This window comes from Prosopis cineraria, unplaced genomic scaffold (genome assembly GCF_029017545.1).
Source record: "Prosopis cineraria cultivar Desert tree isolate PC_DT_omini unplaced genomic scaffold, ASM2901754v1 PC2, whole genome shotgun sequence".
Taxonomy (NCBI): domain Eukaryota; kingdom Viridiplantae; phylum Streptophyta; class Magnoliopsida; order Fabales; family Fabaceae; genus Prosopis; species Prosopis cineraria.
Genome location: NW_026555333.1, coordinates 1,647,307 through 1,665,423, shown reverse-complemented (window position 1 = coordinate 1,665,423; position 18,117 = coordinate 1,647,307). Strand labels below are relative to the sequence as shown.

General features: G+C 36.1%; 2 protein-coding genes across 11 annotated transcripts; one reads left to right on the top strand and one right to left on the bottom strand.

Moving 5' to 3' along the window:
• The first annotated feature begins 201 nt into the window (after nucleotides 1-201).
• On the top strand, nucleotides 202-7,654 carry LOC129301236 (uncharacterized). 9 transcript variants are annotated; one of them, XR_008590939.1, is made up of 20 exons: nucleotides 271-393; nucleotides 516-740; nucleotides 906-1,040; nucleotides 1,499-1,815; nucleotides 2,072-2,149; nucleotides 2,285-2,505; nucleotides 2,873-2,965; nucleotides 3,185-3,268; nucleotides 3,624-3,734; nucleotides 4,185-4,299; nucleotides 4,383-4,442; nucleotides 4,575-4,628; nucleotides 4,865-4,922; nucleotides 5,223-5,299; nucleotides 5,418-5,488; nucleotides 5,564-5,624; nucleotides 5,705-5,764; nucleotides 5,878-5,940; nucleotides 6,125-6,913; nucleotides 6,997-7,654. XR_008590939.1 is itself a non-coding variant. In XM_054939829.1 (19 exons), the coding sequence occupies exons 4-19, from the start codon at nucleotides 1,528-1,530 to the stop codon at nucleotides 6,266-6,268; spliced, it is 1,638 nt and encodes a 545-aa protein (XP_054795804.1). In that variant the 5' UTR covers nucleotides 268-393; nucleotides 542-740; nucleotides 906-1,040; nucleotides 1,499-1,527; the 3' UTR covers nucleotides 6,269-7,654. The 9 variants fall into 9 exon arrangements, 8 of the variants coding, with proteins under 8 accessions (XP_054795821.1, XP_054795804.1, XP_054795794.1 ...); XM_054939829.1 differs by having other exon boundaries at nucleotides 268-393; nucleotides 542-740; nucleotides 6,125-7,654; XM_054939851.1 differs by having other exon boundaries at nucleotides 4,194-4,299; nucleotides 6,125-7,654.
• LOC129301220 (probable LRR receptor-like serine/threonine-protein kinase At2g16250) lies at nucleotides 7,021-11,507 on the bottom strand. Of its 2 annotated transcripts, XM_054939794.1 has the most exons (6): nucleotides 11,110-11,507; nucleotides 10,824-10,877; nucleotides 8,751-10,730; nucleotides 8,510-8,635; nucleotides 7,961-7,983; nucleotides 7,021-7,771 (listed from the first exon to the last, which is right to left on the bottom strand). In XM_054939794.1, exons 3-6 carry the CDS (start codon nucleotides 10,607-10,609, stop codon nucleotides 7,167-7,169), a joined length of 2,613 nt encoding a protein of 870 aa, XP_054795769.1. In that variant the 5' UTR covers nucleotides 10,610-10,730; nucleotides 10,824-10,877; nucleotides 11,110-11,507; the 3' UTR covers nucleotides 7,021-7,166. The 2 variants fall into 2 exon arrangements, with proteins under 2 accessions (XP_054795769.1, XP_054795778.1); XM_054939803.1 differs by lacking the exon at nucleotides 10,824-10,877.
• Nucleotides 11,508-18,117: the final 6,610 nt, after the last annotated feature.

Here is an 18,117-nt window from a genome sequence, read left to right as displayed (position 1 = left end):
TTGTTGCTATTTTCCCGATTATATTATCCAAATTCCAACTCTAACCGCGCCACCTTTCAACTTAAAGATGGCGGGTTAGATGTCAATTGCTTTTACATCTCGTAACGCTCATCATTATATATTGTACATTTTGCAGGGCATCCGATTCGCTCCACGTCCCCCCCCCCCCCCCCCAAAAAAAAAAAAAACACCCCTCCCTTGTCACTGCTTCCACCATCACCACGCCTATTTAATGACAAACGCAATGCAAGTGCCTAAGAGGTCAGTCTTGTTTCTCTCTGGCTTTTACCCTGAACTCGGACCACTTTCATCTTTCCTCCCTCCCCCTTCCCTTCCCTTTACTCTACGTACATTCGCAGCCTCATCGTTTCTCGCTCACCATTTTCCCAGGAGGTTCGTTTAGCCTCCTACTTTTTCACCTCTTCCACACTCGGTTTCTTCTTCGCCCCCGCTTTTCTTTTGCTTCGTGTGTACTGGTTTTCTTGTTCTTTAAGCTTTTAACTTTTCGCGGGCAGTTACTCTGTTTGTGGCTGTGCTGTAGATTGTTTTGGGACCCTTTCTCATTTTTTAGGCCTAATTAAAGTAACAGAGTGAGATGGTTGAGAATATTGCGAAGTACGGATTTGGATTGCTCTTCTTGATTGGGAAGTTGAACTTTTGGGTATTTCTTAGAGCGTGGCCTGGGCAATTCTCAGAGTCGGAACAGAGTCCAGTATATTGTGCACCGTTGTTGATTCAATGTAAACGTCATAATAAGATATCCAGGTTTTTCTTTCAAGCAGCGGGTTATTCCTTGAGAAAATATGTTTGATAAACAATTTAACTTTTTGCTGTGTTCATATGTTCATTGTTTCTGCTTGCTCTTAATCACGCTTGATTAATAACAAGAGAAAATCGGGTTGCAGGGCTGGCCAAAGTACCGAATTTGTGTGTGTTTCCCGGGTAAACGTACCAAATTTCTGTTGAATTGTGAACTATCTGTCCACTTTATTTGCGAGAAAGGTTGAACTTCAACAACCACCATGGCTCATTTCTTCATGGTACGGAAGTTTGATCATTTGCCAATTATCTGTAATCTTCCATATAGGCAGAAACTCTTTGCCTTAATTGTTCAATATTGGTCTGCGCGCGCGCGCACCCGTCTGCATGATATGCATGTAGCCGCTTTGTTTAAGTGTTAAGCCCTAATTGTTGTTGTTAGTGGGTCTCGTTGGGAATATTATTCAATAATGGATCTAAGCATCTCCAATGATTTGAAATCAATGAAGTAATGGCATATTTTTATCTTGAATTTGGACAAATGTCCAAAGTAATTTGCCTTTTTTGGGTTTGGTGACACTTGCGGAATCTCATATCTAGGTACCGTGAGTTACACTCCTCATTCATTAACACTTAATGCTGTCAAGATGCGTATTCAAGTAATTCCTAATTATTCTTGGGATATATTTTTGTCATATTCAGTTTTTCGTATTCATTTTGTGAATCATATATTTATCAGGAGGTAATCAGTAGCATACGCAATATTCAATGGACAAAAGCCATGAAATCAGTGTACAAGATCAAATACCATTGTACTTGCCTGGCAATGATAGTGGCAAAGATACTTGCACATGGTCATCATCTCCTGAGCCTGATCAGAAAATTGATATAGGCAAGCAGATATTTTGCAATCGGTCTCTGAATATGAAGAACATTGTTGCTGTGGGATTTGATATGGATTATACTCTTGCACAATATAAGCCCGAAACTTTTGAGACTCTTGCCTATCAAGGCACCATTAAAAAGCTGGTTTCTGATTTGGGATACCCTAAAGAGGTTTGTTTGTCCATTTAATTACCACGTCCAATCAGTCTTTGCTATTCTTGTTCTTGCATATTTAAATTGCTAGTTTGTTGTGGTTCATGATATGCGCTTACGGTAATTTCCATGCACACCACTCTCTCTCCATAAATTATTTCTCCAATATAATATTTTGTGATCTTATGAAGTTTTATGTATTGTCATTTTATTCATACACATAGACAATTTGTACCATGCTGTACTTGGCTTAAAGAAAGTTTATCTTCTGCAGTTGCTAAAGTGGTCGTTTGACTGGAAGTACATGGTCAGGGGCTTGGTCCTTGACAAAAAAAGAGGAAACATCTTGAAGGTTAAGGCTGAATTAATTTCTTTTCTTTCTCTGCCACCTCCATGAGAGAGAGAGAGAGAGAGAGAAAGGTGGGGGAGGTTTAATCATATTTAACTTTTTGTGTCTAATTGCTGGATTTCTGCTTATGCCTATTAGATGGATCGCCACAAGTATGTGAAAGTAGCTTATCATGGATTTAATGAGTTGTCGAAAGTAGATAAAGTTGGGACCTATGGAAATACTTTAGTACGCAATTCTTTTGACGAGCCAAACTACGCACTCATTGATACGCTCTTTTCACTTGCTGAAGCCTATTTGTTTGCTCAACTGGTTGATTTTAAGGACAATCATCCTGGAGAAATTCCGGAGCACGTTGAGTAAGTATTATTCATGTTGCATAGTGAACACTTGCATGTTTAGTATCAAGTGGGAGGAAAAGTTGGTTATCTTTTAAAATGGGGTGTTTGTAAATTATCCTTTATCAATGATGTATGCTGTTGAACCAGCTTATAGGAAGTCCAATGCAGTAGCTAGCTTGCTACTATGGTGCCATGGTAATAGCAGGCTGGTGAAATACAAGCAGTATTTATTTACTTAGAGCAGGGCAATAATACTTTTGCACTAGAATATTTTGTTAGTGTTGAAATAAAGCCAAAGGCTTATAAAAGGCCATTATCTGTAACATAATTGCATGGCTATTTGAACGAGCAATATATCAATATTCTTTATGAAATACCCTTCCAGTTATGCTCGCATGTACAAAGATGTTCGAGCTGCTGTGGACATGTGCCACAGAGATGGGACATTGAAGCAAATGGTGGCAAAAGATCCTAAAAGGTATGGTTAAACAAGAAATGGTACCATATCGAAGTAAAAGTAGGATTGTGGTGGAAATATAAGTTGTAAAAATTAAACAACCGAATATGAGTTATTAATGAGATTAAGTTGGTGGAAAATACTGCTGTTCCTGAGAAGTTAGACCTCCTTTCTTGAATATCATATATCATCTTTGGATGCTCGATGAACATTTTCTGACTTGTTCATTTTCCATGCAAGGTATATTAATGAAGACCCTTCAATAGTGCCCATTCTTCAAATGCTCAGAGCTTCTGGACGAGCTGTATTTTTGGTGACAAATAGGTAGTTATGGCTTTTCACCAGTTAAGTGGGAAAAAGGGGGGAAAATTATATTCCAACTGTTTTGTGTTTATTAAATGATGGAACAAGTTAGATGTATCACATTGTTAATGATACAAATCCATGTCTTTGCAATTAGGAATTCCTAAAATGTTAATACCTTTCGAATTGTCCGAACAATATAGAAGGCAAAATTGTCACACGTTGCAAAATTTCAAGATTGTAATCAAGAAGTATTTTTAAATTTGTCACGAGTGATCTCGTGGCAAATATTGGAAATCTGGAATGAATTATCTCAGAACATACTCATACTATTGGCTCAACTAATATTTTACGCGTTCACATATATCATTTGCAGTTTTTGGGACTATACAAACATTGTGATGAATTTTCTCTGTGGCTACCCTATGGTAGATGGCAGAACCATTTTTGGTTGGCTTCAATATTTTGATGTGGTCATCACGGGCAGGTCATGTTAATTTCTCAACGTCAAGATCTCTACTTTGTTCCAAAACTTGTACTGGTTTGATCCCAGGATCTGGAGTGAATTTCTTAATATTCTTGACTCTTTTTTTTTTTCGGGATTTGGTATGTGATTGCAAGTCGAACTCATGAATAGACCAATGAAAATATAACACTCTCACCTGCAAAACACAGGACCAATTGGCTAATACCCTTGACTCTTTAATTTAACTAATTGGCTGAGCCATTGTCCAGTGGATTGGTTTCGCAGTTTCATTCAGCCAGGACTTTTAAACATCAATTATGCATCATTCAGTTCATTTACAAACTTAGGTAGAAGCATCCAGTAAAATTATTTCCATTTTGCAGTTTTTTAAGCTTGAAAAATAATTTTTTGGGCTTCCACCTGTATGCATTAATGTAACTTAGTTTCATAATAAACTGAAAAAGTGTGTAGTCCATGCAGTGCAAAGCCAAGCTTTTTCCATGAGGAAAATCGTGCCAACCTATTTGAGGTTGAGCCTGAGACTGGAATGCTAATTAATACGGATAATGGCTCTCCTATGCCTCAGGTAAGCACCGCATCACATTAAATCATTTTATTGTTTCCTATGATAATCTTGTTTTATTATCTGTCTTGCCATTCTTGGAGAAGGTGGGTGATATCATGGCTAGATTATTGCCAGAAGACAAGGGTGTTCATAAAATTTTCCAGGTACATTTGGATAGCTTTATGCTAAACAATTTGAAGAAGCTTATAAATACCTGGTCTGAATCATATTAATATATTTATGGTTCAGCATATCACTATTTGTAAATTTAATATGGTTATGAACTTCTGTTTTAGGGGGGCAGTGTTGGTCATCTGCATAAATTACTTTCAGTAGCATCAAGCTCACAGGTGACTCTCTTCTTCTTCTTCTTCTTCTTTTTGGTATGGCATCATCTATGATTCCATGATTAGATTGTAGTAATTTATATTATAAACTATGTTGTCCTATTAGATGCTGATTACTTTCATATTTAAACGTTAAAGCTGTTGATTTAGGAATGTCAATACCTATATTGCCCAAAAAAAAAAAGGCATGTCAATACCTTGCAACGTTTCTTGAAATGTCTTGTGCTATGTTTGTGTAGGTTCTGTATGTTGGAGATCACATTTATGGAGATATATTACGCAGCAAAAAAGTTCTTGGTACATCATATAAATCCCCAATGCTGTCTTCTAAATAATTTTTCTTTTTATTTTTTATTTTTTTTTACTCGAAAGCTTTTGCATTTTTTATGATTGAAAGTTAAATTCCCGGGAGGAATATGAAACAGATATTACATTCCGTTAAGCTTTTACAGCCGAGTCCAAGTGCTATATCTTGTATGTAGTCGGCTGCTTGCCTGAGTAAAAGCTCCAATCTTTCAATTTTATTATGTATATTGGTAAAATTTCACTATTTTTAATGGTTTAATGAGGTTGTGATTTAAAGCGTTAAACGTGCAGGATGGAGAACAATGCTTGTTGTCCCAGAACTTGAGAAGGAAGTTAAACTCCTCTGGGAATCAAGAAATACCCGCAAGGTGCTCGTTTGTTGTTTTACTTCTGATCATCGTCATCGTTTGACATTTGATAATTATCTCAGCCTACTATTTCTAAATTTTTAGTGAGGTTTAGTTTAGGGTTCTGATAGTCTTGCAGGAACTTCAATTCTTGAGGAGTGAGCGCGATCGCATTGAGGATGAAATACATCGTTTGAAGTGGTCTCTCAAGTTAGTATAATTCTCTACCGTCTATTCTTCGCTTTAGAATTTGTGTGCAGTTTTAGTAAATCACACTTTGTTCAGATCCAAGAATCCAAATGACTATGTAGACCCAAAGATATCTTCAGAACTTGATGAATTGGAGGTTAGGCCTCTTTTCTCATGGCCTCATGTCAGGCACGGTAGTTCAATTTCATACCTAATCACGTGCGATATTTTTGACAGCTTGAAAGAGACAAGGTGCGTTCAAGTCATCAAGATGCTCAAAGAAAATTACACCAGAGGGTAATATATATTTTTTTATTTTCTTAATTTATCTTGCCAGCAGTATGGTATATTATAATGATATATTCAACTCTGTAAAAGAAATCTTCACCGTTTATAGTGAAACTTTGCAGTTCCATAAGGTATGGGGCCAGCTTATGAAGACCGGCTATCAAAACTCTCGTTTCGCTCATCAGGTAAAGCCCGACTTTCCTTATTGGGCAGTCAGTATATATGCAACCATTCTTGCACGAGTAATGATATTTTTGAAAATGAACGGACATTCTTCAAATGCTTGTTCAGATGGTAACAGATTAAATTGATTTTTTTTTTTTCCGGGTGTGGGTGACACTTCTTGTCATTGACTTGTGCATTATGCAGGTTGAGAGATTTGCCTGTCTGTATACTAGCCAAGTTTCAAACTTGGGGCTGTGCTCTCCAGACAAGTACTACAGGACCAGTGAGGACTTCATGCCGCATGAATTTAACATTGTAGCTTACGAGCTTCGGGACATGGAGATGTAGGAATTTGAGGAATCTTTGATTTTGGTTTGGGAATCTGAAACCTTCCCATCTGCCCTCGACCCCTAAACATAGCTTGGGTTAGAAATATTGAACTCGTAACTGTGATGTTCCAATTTTGGAACATCTGCTGGGACGTGTGAAAGCTGGCTAGGTTATACACGTTGTCCAACATAATATCTTCCTTTTACTGGGCAAATATACGTTCAGATTACATTACAGTCTACAGGCGGCCAAAGTAATTGCTAGAACATGAGCTGCTGTGCTGACGTCGCTTTGTCGAGGAAGTCAAGCTGCTGCAAGTGGCAAACCAACACCCGATTGCATGTGGTAAAATACTACACGTAATTAAAGGAGGCATTTACTTTTTCGAAAAAAAGAAATCACTGTGAAAAGTCGGTTGGTTTAGTAATTATTTTTTATTAAATTCCTTTTCCCCTTTTTTAAAGTCTTTATAAAATTATTATATAATTCCGTTGTTAATAATATATATGTTCGCTTTCATATCGGGCGAGCTCTCCATATAACATACTCGGGAAATTACAATAAAGACATAAGAAAATCCTCGTACTCCCAAATCCCAGCCAAACGCACATGTAGGTTTGTGACCCTGCGGAATGGGGACTTCTTCTCGAAAGGGGAAATGAAGTGAGTTCGAGAAAAATTTAACTGTGTCATTGTAAAATCGTAAATTTTCAAAACTAAATTTGTGTTTCGTTGTTGTTAATTAGCGGAAAAATAGTGACTCTCGGAAGTGAGAAGACAAGAGGTTGATTGCGTCAAGAGTCCTTTTGTGTAAGTAGCATGATTTACATTGCTTAGACAACGGCGATCCGGAAAATAAGCTATACGCGGAAAGCCTAACCAAAGGAGAATCACCAAATCCACCTTTAATGGATGCTTATTTTGCGCCCCCAGTTTCCACCTCTTGAATTTCCAATGGTTCAGGGAAAACTTCACTGGACAACCTTTTGTGGGAAGAAGAGTGATCATTTCCACCACTACCCTGAGACCCTACTCTTCCTGTTTGTTTAAAACCACTGGCAGTAATAACCTCTTTGTTCGCAGTTGCAGTGGCACTTTCTGACGAGCTCTGTCTCCAGCTACCGAAGAATGCTGTGCTCCAAGATCTCCTGGATGAAGTTGTTCTCAACCTGGCTGAGCTACTATTATATTCTTCCCTCACTATCTTCAAAGGATTTTCCAGTGCTTTTAGGACATGCCCTATTAGAGGGCGTTTAAAAGGCTTGGGGTTGAGGCATGATCTGGCCACAATTGCCATAGCCCATACCTCTTCCAACAGGTCCTCATCCACAATAAGAGATGGGTCTACCATCTTTGTCATCTGTTCCTTGTCATGTATGCTTATATAAGACAATGTTTGCTCTATCCACTCTCTTGTGTTGGCATCATTTGTCTTGCTAATTCCAAGCTTACCGGTAACGAGCTCAAGCAGGACCTTCCCAAAACAGTATACATCATAAGCACATGCCGCAGATGATGAACCTGTTCATAATTTTACGCCAAACAGAGAATATTATGTCAGATACTCAAATGAGTGCATGTTTCCTTTTAAATCACCAATTAGATTCAGCGTAAAAGGCTTGAAGATCATGTTTCGTGGATGAGCTGTTAAGAGTCCACATGGAATGTGATTAAAGTGATAACCCCAACATGGTTACGCAATTTACTCACCTGAATTGTTTTGATCAAAAGATCTGCAAGCCACAGGAAAAAAACAAAATGATTAAAATGAACTATAAAGAAGTTTGAACATCAACAGTGGATACAGGTCACTGAATGAATAGGAATTGACAAATTTGATGCCTTCATTTTGACAGACTTAATTGCCAGAGATATTGATCAAATCATGTAAACTGCATTAATCACTAGCTACGCTGATTTTCATTGGCATAAATAAATGAGATATTGTGTTTTGATTGAGGAGGGCAAACGGCAAGGATGATATAATTTTCATCTATACGATAAGTGCCAGTAAAAAGGCATATGACTGACCTACCAAGCTATTCTTGCCTGTAGGTACATCCAAACCCTGTGTTTTTTAATCATTGTGTTCAAACCATTCAAGGCTTCAACAAGTGCTGAAGTCTTGTAGCATTCTCCTCTTGTTTAATATTCATTCATTTTTTTAACAGCCATACTTTACAATTATGTGATACAGATATGACATTGATTTTTTTGGGTGAAATGTGGTATAACATTGTCAATGAATTCAACACTTACTGTGACTTGCGAAATAACCTTGTGATGACATTCTGGTGAAGATCTCCCTGGACAGTAACCTCACTCAAACTTCCAAGTCTAACTTCAAATTTATCATCAAGAAGTATACTACTTGCTTGGACATCTCTTCAAAAAGCAAAAGTAAAATTCAGTTCCAAGGAATAATCATATTTTGCCAATTATATTGAAGAGAGAGTCATAAAACACTCGATATTCTATAATAGATTACATGTGACAGTACCTATGGACAAGGGGAGGGCTACACTCATGCATGTAATATAGGCCTTCAGCAGCTCCTATTGCAATTTTCAACCTGGTGATCCAATCCAGGGGCGGTTCTTTATCATCAGAGCCACTCACTCTGTGCAAACAAGTAGCCAAATCTCTATTTGGCATATACTTGTAAACTAAAAATTTCTCATTCTCATTCTCCAAGCAGTGCCCCAGCAGCGGCACCAATCTTTTATGCGAAACCTTGCTTAGCAATTCCAATTCCAATTTGAACGATTCTCCCTTGACTAAGTTCAAGTCTACCTTTTTCACAACCACGCTCACTTCACCTTCCAGGGTTCCCTTAAAAAGGTCTCCGGAATGACCATGCTTGATGATATTAGCTTCAGCAAAATTACCAGTCAAATAGAGTATTTGCTCATAACTAAATGATTCTCCCATTTCGCTGTCTAACATAGGATTCTTAGGAGGCATAGGACTTTCCCCTTCTTGAACGGGTCCCTCTTTTGCTTCCCTTTTTCGAGTTTCAGTGCTATTACCACATTTTCCTAGAAGCAATACCGGGACCAATGCTAGAATTACAATAAACACAAGCCCACCAAATGTGCCTGCCAAAATGAATGTCACTCGTTTGTTGTTTCTGGACTCTGCTTCGACCAAAGGTGACGGCGCTGGTTCTTGAGCACCAAAAAAGATTAGGCTTCTCTGAGCATAAAACAGTCTACAATCTCTAGAAATCCTTTGTTTCGGACTCATTATTAGGCAATTTGTATCAAGAATAATATTACTTGAGCCATGATCAGGCACCTTACCTTGGAAATAATTACTGGACAAATCAATGATCCTAAATTTCTTAAACGAAGTATTAAGATATCCATAGAACAAATTGCTTGAGAGGTTGAAGATGGCACCGGTAGATTTAACATTTGTTCCAAATTTCGGCAGGGTGCCAGTAAGGTTGTTGCTGGATACATCAAGGAAGAACAGGTGGCTCATTGACCACAATGCAGGAGAAGGAAAGCCATCAAAAGCATTCCTACTCAGAGACAGGCTTCGTAGGAGAGTAAGATTAGAAAACAAATCACGTGGCAATGGCCCAGACAAAGAATTCTTGCTTAGATCAAGCTTAATTAACTGAGAAAGATTACCCAGTTGGTAAGGTATTGAGGCGATGAAGTTATTATCGGAAAGATTCAAAAACTGAAGCCTACTAAGGTTACCAAGATGGGCTGGAATGGAACCAGACAAAAAATTAGAAGAAAGGTCAAGGCTTGTGAGATTGACAAGAGACGAGAAAGAGTTGGGTATTGATCCAGTAAGCGAATTTCCTGAGAGATTCAGAACCGATAAGCTGGATAATTGCCCCAATGTGGAAGACATTCTCCCAGTGAGACTATTATCTGCTAGAATCAGATACTTCAACCCACTCAAATTCCCAAGCGACGGAGGAATGAGACCCGTGACTGAGCAAGAACTTAGATCGAGCCTTTGGAGTGTCCGCAGGCGCTGTCCGAACCAGTCAGGAATGGACCCATTTAGCACGAACCCAGAAGCTTCGAATGACTCTAAGAGTGTGAAATTGACAAGAGAATCCACCGCGAAACGAGCATGGTGAAGCCCGAGTCGTGTTCGTCTTAAACCGGATAAGTTGATCCCAACGACTTGCCCGTTCTGGCACCGAACCCCGGTCCAGTTCCTGCACGGTTCCGCTTTTATGGGCCAGTACTTGCTGCGAATTCCCAACGACGAGCGAAGCTGACGCAGCGCGACCCTTTCGATTCCGAAGCTCGAAGATATTCCTCGAGCTAGGCCAAACTGAATAAAGAGCAAGATAAAAGTTGTCTTCAGTAATACTAGCCGCAATTCCATGGCTATGTTTGAGAAACTGAGGCTTCCTTTAATTATCTTCTTGTTGCTCTGGGGAGTTTCATCTTCTACCTCCTCACCAACTTGACCTGTTGGTGAAGTTAACGTCTCGATGCATTTGCAACTGCGAATGTGAATTGATCAAACTTAGCGTATATCCCAGAAAAGACTAGTGACAGAAATCATACTAATTGCCTAGCTATTTAAATTCTCGCACCCAATCACTGGCTCTGATTCCGCATTAATGGTGCTGTGCTGCCTCTTGTAAACTCTGATCCAATCCAAGGAAAGAATTTAGTTTTCGAAAATATTTTTTAAAAAAAGGGTGGAATTAAGCTACTACGATATTTGAAGTAGTAGAAAAGTGTCAATTAAAGCGATATCTGACTCGTTTAAGTGCCCTATAAACAGAGAAGGGGCAGGAAGAACATAAATGAGAGAGATGGGAGTGGGTGAAGGCCTCTGAAGTACTGAGTGTGTGTGTGGGTCGTTTTCAAACTCACCGGACTTATTAATGCGCTTGGGAGGTGGTGAACAGTGTTGGCTTCCCCTTCAAGCCCTTCGAAAGTTGTGACGTAGTTATGGTGACTCTGGTTTTCGCTGCTTGCCGGCCTGCAGAGAGGCTCTGTTTCAGTCAGCTCATTTGAGGCAGAAAAGCTTGTTATGCTTGGTGAGAATATATGATTAATCAACTGTAAACCGTCCGATTCTCCGAGAAGTTTCGCGGAATTAGACAATCAACCGAGTTTTGAATTTTCTTTCTGTGATTGTGGTGTGCTCCAGGGATCAGATGACGACGATGGAATTGTCTCTTCACTCAGCATCATTCTGCTTTTCCGCGTACAATTTCCAAATGACGACGATGGAAATGTCATGCTTCGGTACAGACAAAAATCAGAACAGCAGCCTAGTACTCGGTCCAAGATATGGATGTGCATGCATGTCCTCATTTCTGGTATTCAGCCAATACTTTATCTAAGGCCAGAGCTGATAAACTATATTATCTTAGTTCCAGCAATTCCACAAATATTGCATGTATACAATACCTCAAAATTAAACTGATATTTGTGTATGCTATTATTTGTCCGACTTTCCTTTTCAGCGGGTACGGTCCTTTACATGTATCCATACATAAACTTATCAAGTGTATGGCTAGTTTTATCTTGAACGAAGTCTTTTGGTTGCTTTCATTGAAAGGTGGTTTTGACACTACTCATTATGAGACCAAACACATGTTTAGTGTAGCATTTGTAACTGCCGATAAAAGCTATGGATACCATCTATTAGATGTGGAAGTAATATTTCGAGATCCAGGGTATACTGGTAAGGATAGTCCAAAGTGATGATAATTATGCCTGTTTTTTTTTTTAAAAAAAAAAAACCATCCTGATCCCACACATGGTCACTATTTAGTTATTCATTTTCAACATAACGTGATCAGCATGATATAGTAAAGTAGCAAATCATTTAACGGTGTCATCGTCACTGCAGGAAACTCTTCTGAGCAAAGTTAGCAACACCTATCAAGTTGAGCTAGCAAGTCTGACCGTATACGTTTTTATGAATTATGAGCATTTTGGACAGAGCTAAGTTCATAGGAACATTGATTGAAAATATCTTACTCCAATATTTTTAAAAAAATACGGGGAAGAGGTGGTTCTGTAATAGTAATAAAAGAAGGTGATTTCGTTGCAATAAAGAATTTTAGCTAGGGAAATAGACATCAGCTTTTGATATTTTGAGTTGAATTGGTCAAGCATCCCGTAAAGTTCCTATCCAACAATTAATAATTGCGGGAGAGGCTTTGTTCCAAACAGCGAGCGTGATATAAATACACACACTTATGACTAGCCGACGTGGCAGGTACTTCCGCGTCGTCCTACGTGGAGTAGTTAGATGATTCTTAGTTATATTTGAGGGCTGGCCTTTCTAAGTTTTATTCCCCTTCAGCCCCTCTCCCTCTTCGATCGTTACATGCTACACAGATGAACTATGGTGACTTTAAAACATGGGTACGATTCTTAAATTTTACACCTTATTGCGATTCTTTTATTTTATATTGATTATTGATTATTGATATTAACACTGATGTGTCATTATCGTCGATTGCCATTGGACGATATTTAGATTTTGTCACGGTGCAGGCATTGCCATCCGGCATAATTATCTAATTTCCCCTGTTTATACATTGTATGGAATATTAAATTCATAGAGAATTAATTGATTTTAAAAACGCCTGATTTTATTGAAAAGTATGGTCTCAATTTGAAGGGAAAGGCCTCCTTTGCACTTTCTGTGGTGGCTGTTCTTTTTGTCAAAAACCGCAGTTAAAAAACTTTGAACTGACCTTTCTTGAATCTTATCAGGTTAAGGGATGTTTAACTCCATGGCTTCTTTATTTTATAACCAAAATAAATTTAGAAGATACCCTTGATCATGTCATCCACCAGACCACCACCTTGAAGTCCCCTCTGTTTCGGCAAAACAGAAAATGATGTTTTTTTTTTCATTTGCATTATTATTATTATTATTATTATTATTATTATTATTATTATTATTACTGATTTCGACGTCTCGTGATTATTATCAGTGGCACAGTTACTTGCAAGTGACAATGGCAAAATGGCCCACTTATTTTTAAAAAGAAAAAAAATTAAAAGAATATGTGCGGGGCATGCTGTGTTTTTATACTTGACCTCTGCTGGTTTTAGTATCTTGAATATACTAAATTTAAACAAGGGAAATTAAATTACTGTCGATTACGTGGGGTCCTAAGTTGACCACCAGTTATTAATCTTTTACTCTTCTCAATTTTATTTTTAATTACTTCTCATGTTCTAAATCCTAGCACAAGGTCGATTTAAGAATTTTGAGATAACTATAGATATAAGATCTCTCTCTCTCTCTCTTTGTCCCTTGTGTTAATTTTTTCTCTCCCATGATACCAATATTTATTAAAGTATTTTTATCTCCACACATTAACTTATAATCGCTAAATAATAAAGGATTTTTGAATCATAAATTCTGTATACACTATTAACCACAAACAACCATCTTAACTACTTTTTCCCCTATAAATTAGTCAAGAGAAGGTTATGCTCAATAAGACGGGAGGGAAGAAGAGTACTCTGAAAAAAAAGTTGAAGCGTTTGTTGAGTTATTTTTTTAAAAGCTGAAGATAACATTAATTAAAAAAAACATATAAAATGATTGGCACAGAAGAAAAGATGAGATGACATGTAATGTAAAGGAGGAGAAAAACGAGAGGGATGATAAGGCCCACTGGAAAAGAAGATGTGTGGAATGTGGACGTAGTGGATGTCGGCAACGTGGGAAAAAGACCGGAAGGAGCAGGCAGGCACTGACCCAGTCTCCCAAGCAGCCATTGTCCCACACGAGTCACTCTAATTGCTACTATTGCGTCTTCGTGCATGAATGCATCCACACACTCCTGAGCTGACGCTGTGTTTCATCCATTCTCACGCTTCAATTATTCAGCTCTTGAAAGCTACTCTTGCGCTCTCCTTTCCTTTCACTTGTCCTCTTCTCCTTTTTCCATTCCCCGCTCCATCCTTTCTTCCTCTCATCCCTCCGTGCATTTCCACCCAACTGAAGCAACCTCTCCTGCTGCATACAACTTTGAAACGTGTGGCCCCAGCTCCAGAGCCCTCTTATCCTTAAAATGCATGGTTTTTTTTTTTCAAGCTTTACTTTTATTTATCAGGCTCAAGCCCCCCGACCCGATAATCTTATTTTATTTTTCTTAAAAAATAAAGTTGCCATTATATCATAAATTAAAATGTTCTTGAATTTAAAAAAAAAGGTAATACATATTCTAATTTTAAGAGTAGAAACACATATTTTAACATTTAAATATAAGTTTAAGTAGCTTCAAAGAGCTGGGCTTACAATACAAGCCATTTTGTCAAAAAAACATTTCATTTTTTAAAGCTCGAACTGAAACAACAGTTTTAAACAGGTAACTCGATGGCACTATCTGTTTTCTCGATTATGCCCTGCACCCACCCCTCCTTTTTCATGCTCACATCTCTCCCCACGCGTTTAGACCATCAGATCTCCACACTGTACGAAAACTCAACCAATAAATTGTATTCTCTCCGTTAGAACAATGTAAAGTATGTTTTGGAGGGTTGATAAATTATTTTATATTTATTTTTATGTAAAATATCTTATTAAATCAATATAATTATGAAAGTTGTGTTAGTTTCGAAATAATTAATAAATTTATTGAAAGGTAACGTTTAGTTAAAAATATTTTATATTTTTTAAATTAAGAGAGTATAATTAATAACTTATGAATAATGCATTTGTTATATACACACTACAACTTTGGCCTTCCTTTGCGTTGGAACTATTCATTGTATTTTAATGATTCGATAATCATGTGATTTTAATGCAAACTACTCATTATATTTTTCTCCCAAAGCTTATCGGATGACACCATCATTAATTATTCATATCATATGCATGAATGGTAGTCGTAGATGAAGATAATTTGCTTGCTCATCTCCATCCGCTTTGAAGACGCCATAGCCTGGGAAAAAAGGCATTAATGACTGAGAAGTCAACCAAAAGTTTCGCAATAATGCGTAAGAATTGAATTAGAGTCGTTCTGATCAATTCGGCAATCGGCATCAGTCTGACAACGATTGGGGGCAAAGCCTTTTGTTTTTCTGGGCTCATTAATTGAGGCCCATACTAACATTGGCCAGCCCAGTAATCCTGCCATGCTCCAAATCCTCATGACCCCAATAAGGCAATAACTATTAGGGAAAAGATCAATAAAATCTTTTTAAATTATATAAACAATAATGTGATATTTTAAAATATAATAATTTTACTAAAATATTTAAAGATCTCTTTGTCAAAAAATTTTCAATTGAGAAGATTATTTGATCTTTTTCGCTGAATTATAGAACATCTTTGTGGTGTATCCAGAAACTATGTATGAGTGTCTTAATGATATTGACTTGCATGCTTTGACAGCTTCTAAGCTATACTGTCTGTTAGTGTTCATCACACATCTTTCTAAATGCATTTTTAGAAAAACAGAAACATCTATTCCTTGTGCACTTTTGTTTAATATATTCCCTTCCTCTTAAACTAAATTGATCAGGTGATGTGTGTTTGCTTCATTATTTGTGGTGTAACGTAAGAGGAAAAAATTTCTGCTCTCATTGCAAATGTCAAGCATGTTTGGCATGGGTGATGATTTCGGTGAGGATGCATTACTTGGGAAGCTTGAAGGCATGAAAGTTGTAGTTAAAAAAGTTGACATGCAATTCAAGGATCCAATAAGCCAAGAAGTTTTCTTCATTTCGTTGCCGTTTAGCTTTGAATATGTGAATTGATTTTCATATTCTCTAAATTATAACTTGTATTCTTAGATATTTTAAAATCTAGAAGATATTCCATGTGTTGTTGTTGTTGTTGTTGTTGTTAAACTTTCTGGCAAGAATAGCAACTGGCTAAATAGAATGAACCAAATCGCTGAAATAGGGTGCATGATATCAATTGAATCTCAGTGGAATGAGGTTAGGGAATATATTCAGGAATAGCTGATGAAATCAAAGTAAAAGGAAAAGATTTCGAAGAAGTGGAAGAACATCGAGGGTACATGAATAGAAGGCTTCTATTGCTGTAAATGTTGTTTCTATTATTAATGTACATTTGTAATTAGTCACATAGTTGTTGGTACGATATGATTTTGAGTGCCAGCACACAAGATGGTCTTGCTGGTTGCTCTGGCAAGTGACCCAAGTGAGGGAAGAGACCATTTGGGGAAAGGTTGATATTTAATCTTAATGACTAAGATATGTGTGTATTTAATATTTCATCTAAAACTGTCATAACTTTTGTCAAATACTTCAATACAATAATTTCACAAATTTTTTGATTTTTTTTTTTGCAAAAGATTTAAGTAATAATTTTACCATTACAAGATGAAACGTTGTTAGAGGAAAATTCTGTAATTAATTTTGCTTACCGTCATAACATTTCGAATGAAATTACCTTTTTTCAAAGTGTCGTTAAACTATTTGCTCTTTTTTTTGTTGTTGCTAATTTTAAGTCTTTGCAAAACACGAGATTAATTCTAGTTACTACTATACATTTTGTGTGTCTAATTACTATCATAAATTTCGTAAAGGCAATTACAAGTTCAACTTGAGAGTTCATCACTTGTGGTGTTTGTTAGGGTGATGAAATTTGGATCATTCAAATCTTTGTCTTAAAAATGATATTCCAAATTTAAAAGTTTTTATTTTTAATTTTATTTTATATTTATTAAAATAAAAAATATAAAAATTATGAAAAAAGTATATAAATCTATTCTTTATCAATTTGAACATATTTAATCTATATGATGTAATTTAATATTGTTATAAATTAATTATCCAGACTTATTATGGACATTTCAGATTTAAAATTTTTAAATCGCAATATTTAAAAAAATATTTTTTAAAATTTTCCCATTAGGAGAGTAACTTTATTTTTAATATTTTATTTATCAAAGTAAAAATTATAAAAAATTAATATTAAATATGGATTGTTCAAAATACATCCAGACAATTAATTTATAAAAATTAAATAAATTAATATTAAATTGAATCACTTAAATTAAATTAATACTGCTAAGATTAATGATGAACATATATATTAAAAAATATGGGCCATCCAAATTAATCTTACTGGTGAAAATTTTTTTAGGCTAATGAGACGGTGCGCAGCTATGAAAAGGCAAACCAGTTGATTACCATTAGGCTACTACAAGAAGGAAAAAATGCACGTTAAAGCCTCTGGGCAGCGGCGGGAGCACATTTCGTGCTTATCAGTTATCACATCACCTATCATATAATTTAGACGGTCTAAAATTACAAATTTTTTATTATTAAAATAAAAAATTTATTAATCTGATTGTTTAGATTGTCCAAATTTAATGTTAATTTTTATAAATTGATTATTCGACTTTATTCTCAACAGTTTAGGTTTAATGTTAATTTTTTTTATAATTTTTCATTTTAATGAATACAATATTAAAAATAAAGATAATCTCCCAACTCAATCTTCCCAAATTTTTTTTAAATTACAAGTTAAAAGTATTGGTTTTAAATTGTCCAAAATAAATCTATATGATTAATTTATAAAAAATATAAAAATTAATATTAAATTTAGACTAACTTATTAAATATGAACTGTACATATTGATAATTAATAAATTTATTAAAAAATTCATAAATTTTTATTTTAATAAAATAAAATAAAATAATAAAAATGAAAATATTTAAATCTTAATTTGAATAGTGCTGATGCTCATCACCTCAGTTGACCACCTAATGAGTGAATGTGCTCCCGGGCAATGGGTGCGAGATAGCGCACCAATTTTCAACCTACTGTAAATATGTTACTCCTTTCGTCTAAAAAATATTTTTTAAGAAATTAAATATTTTAAAATATAAAATATTTTTAATCTTTTAAAATATAATAATTAT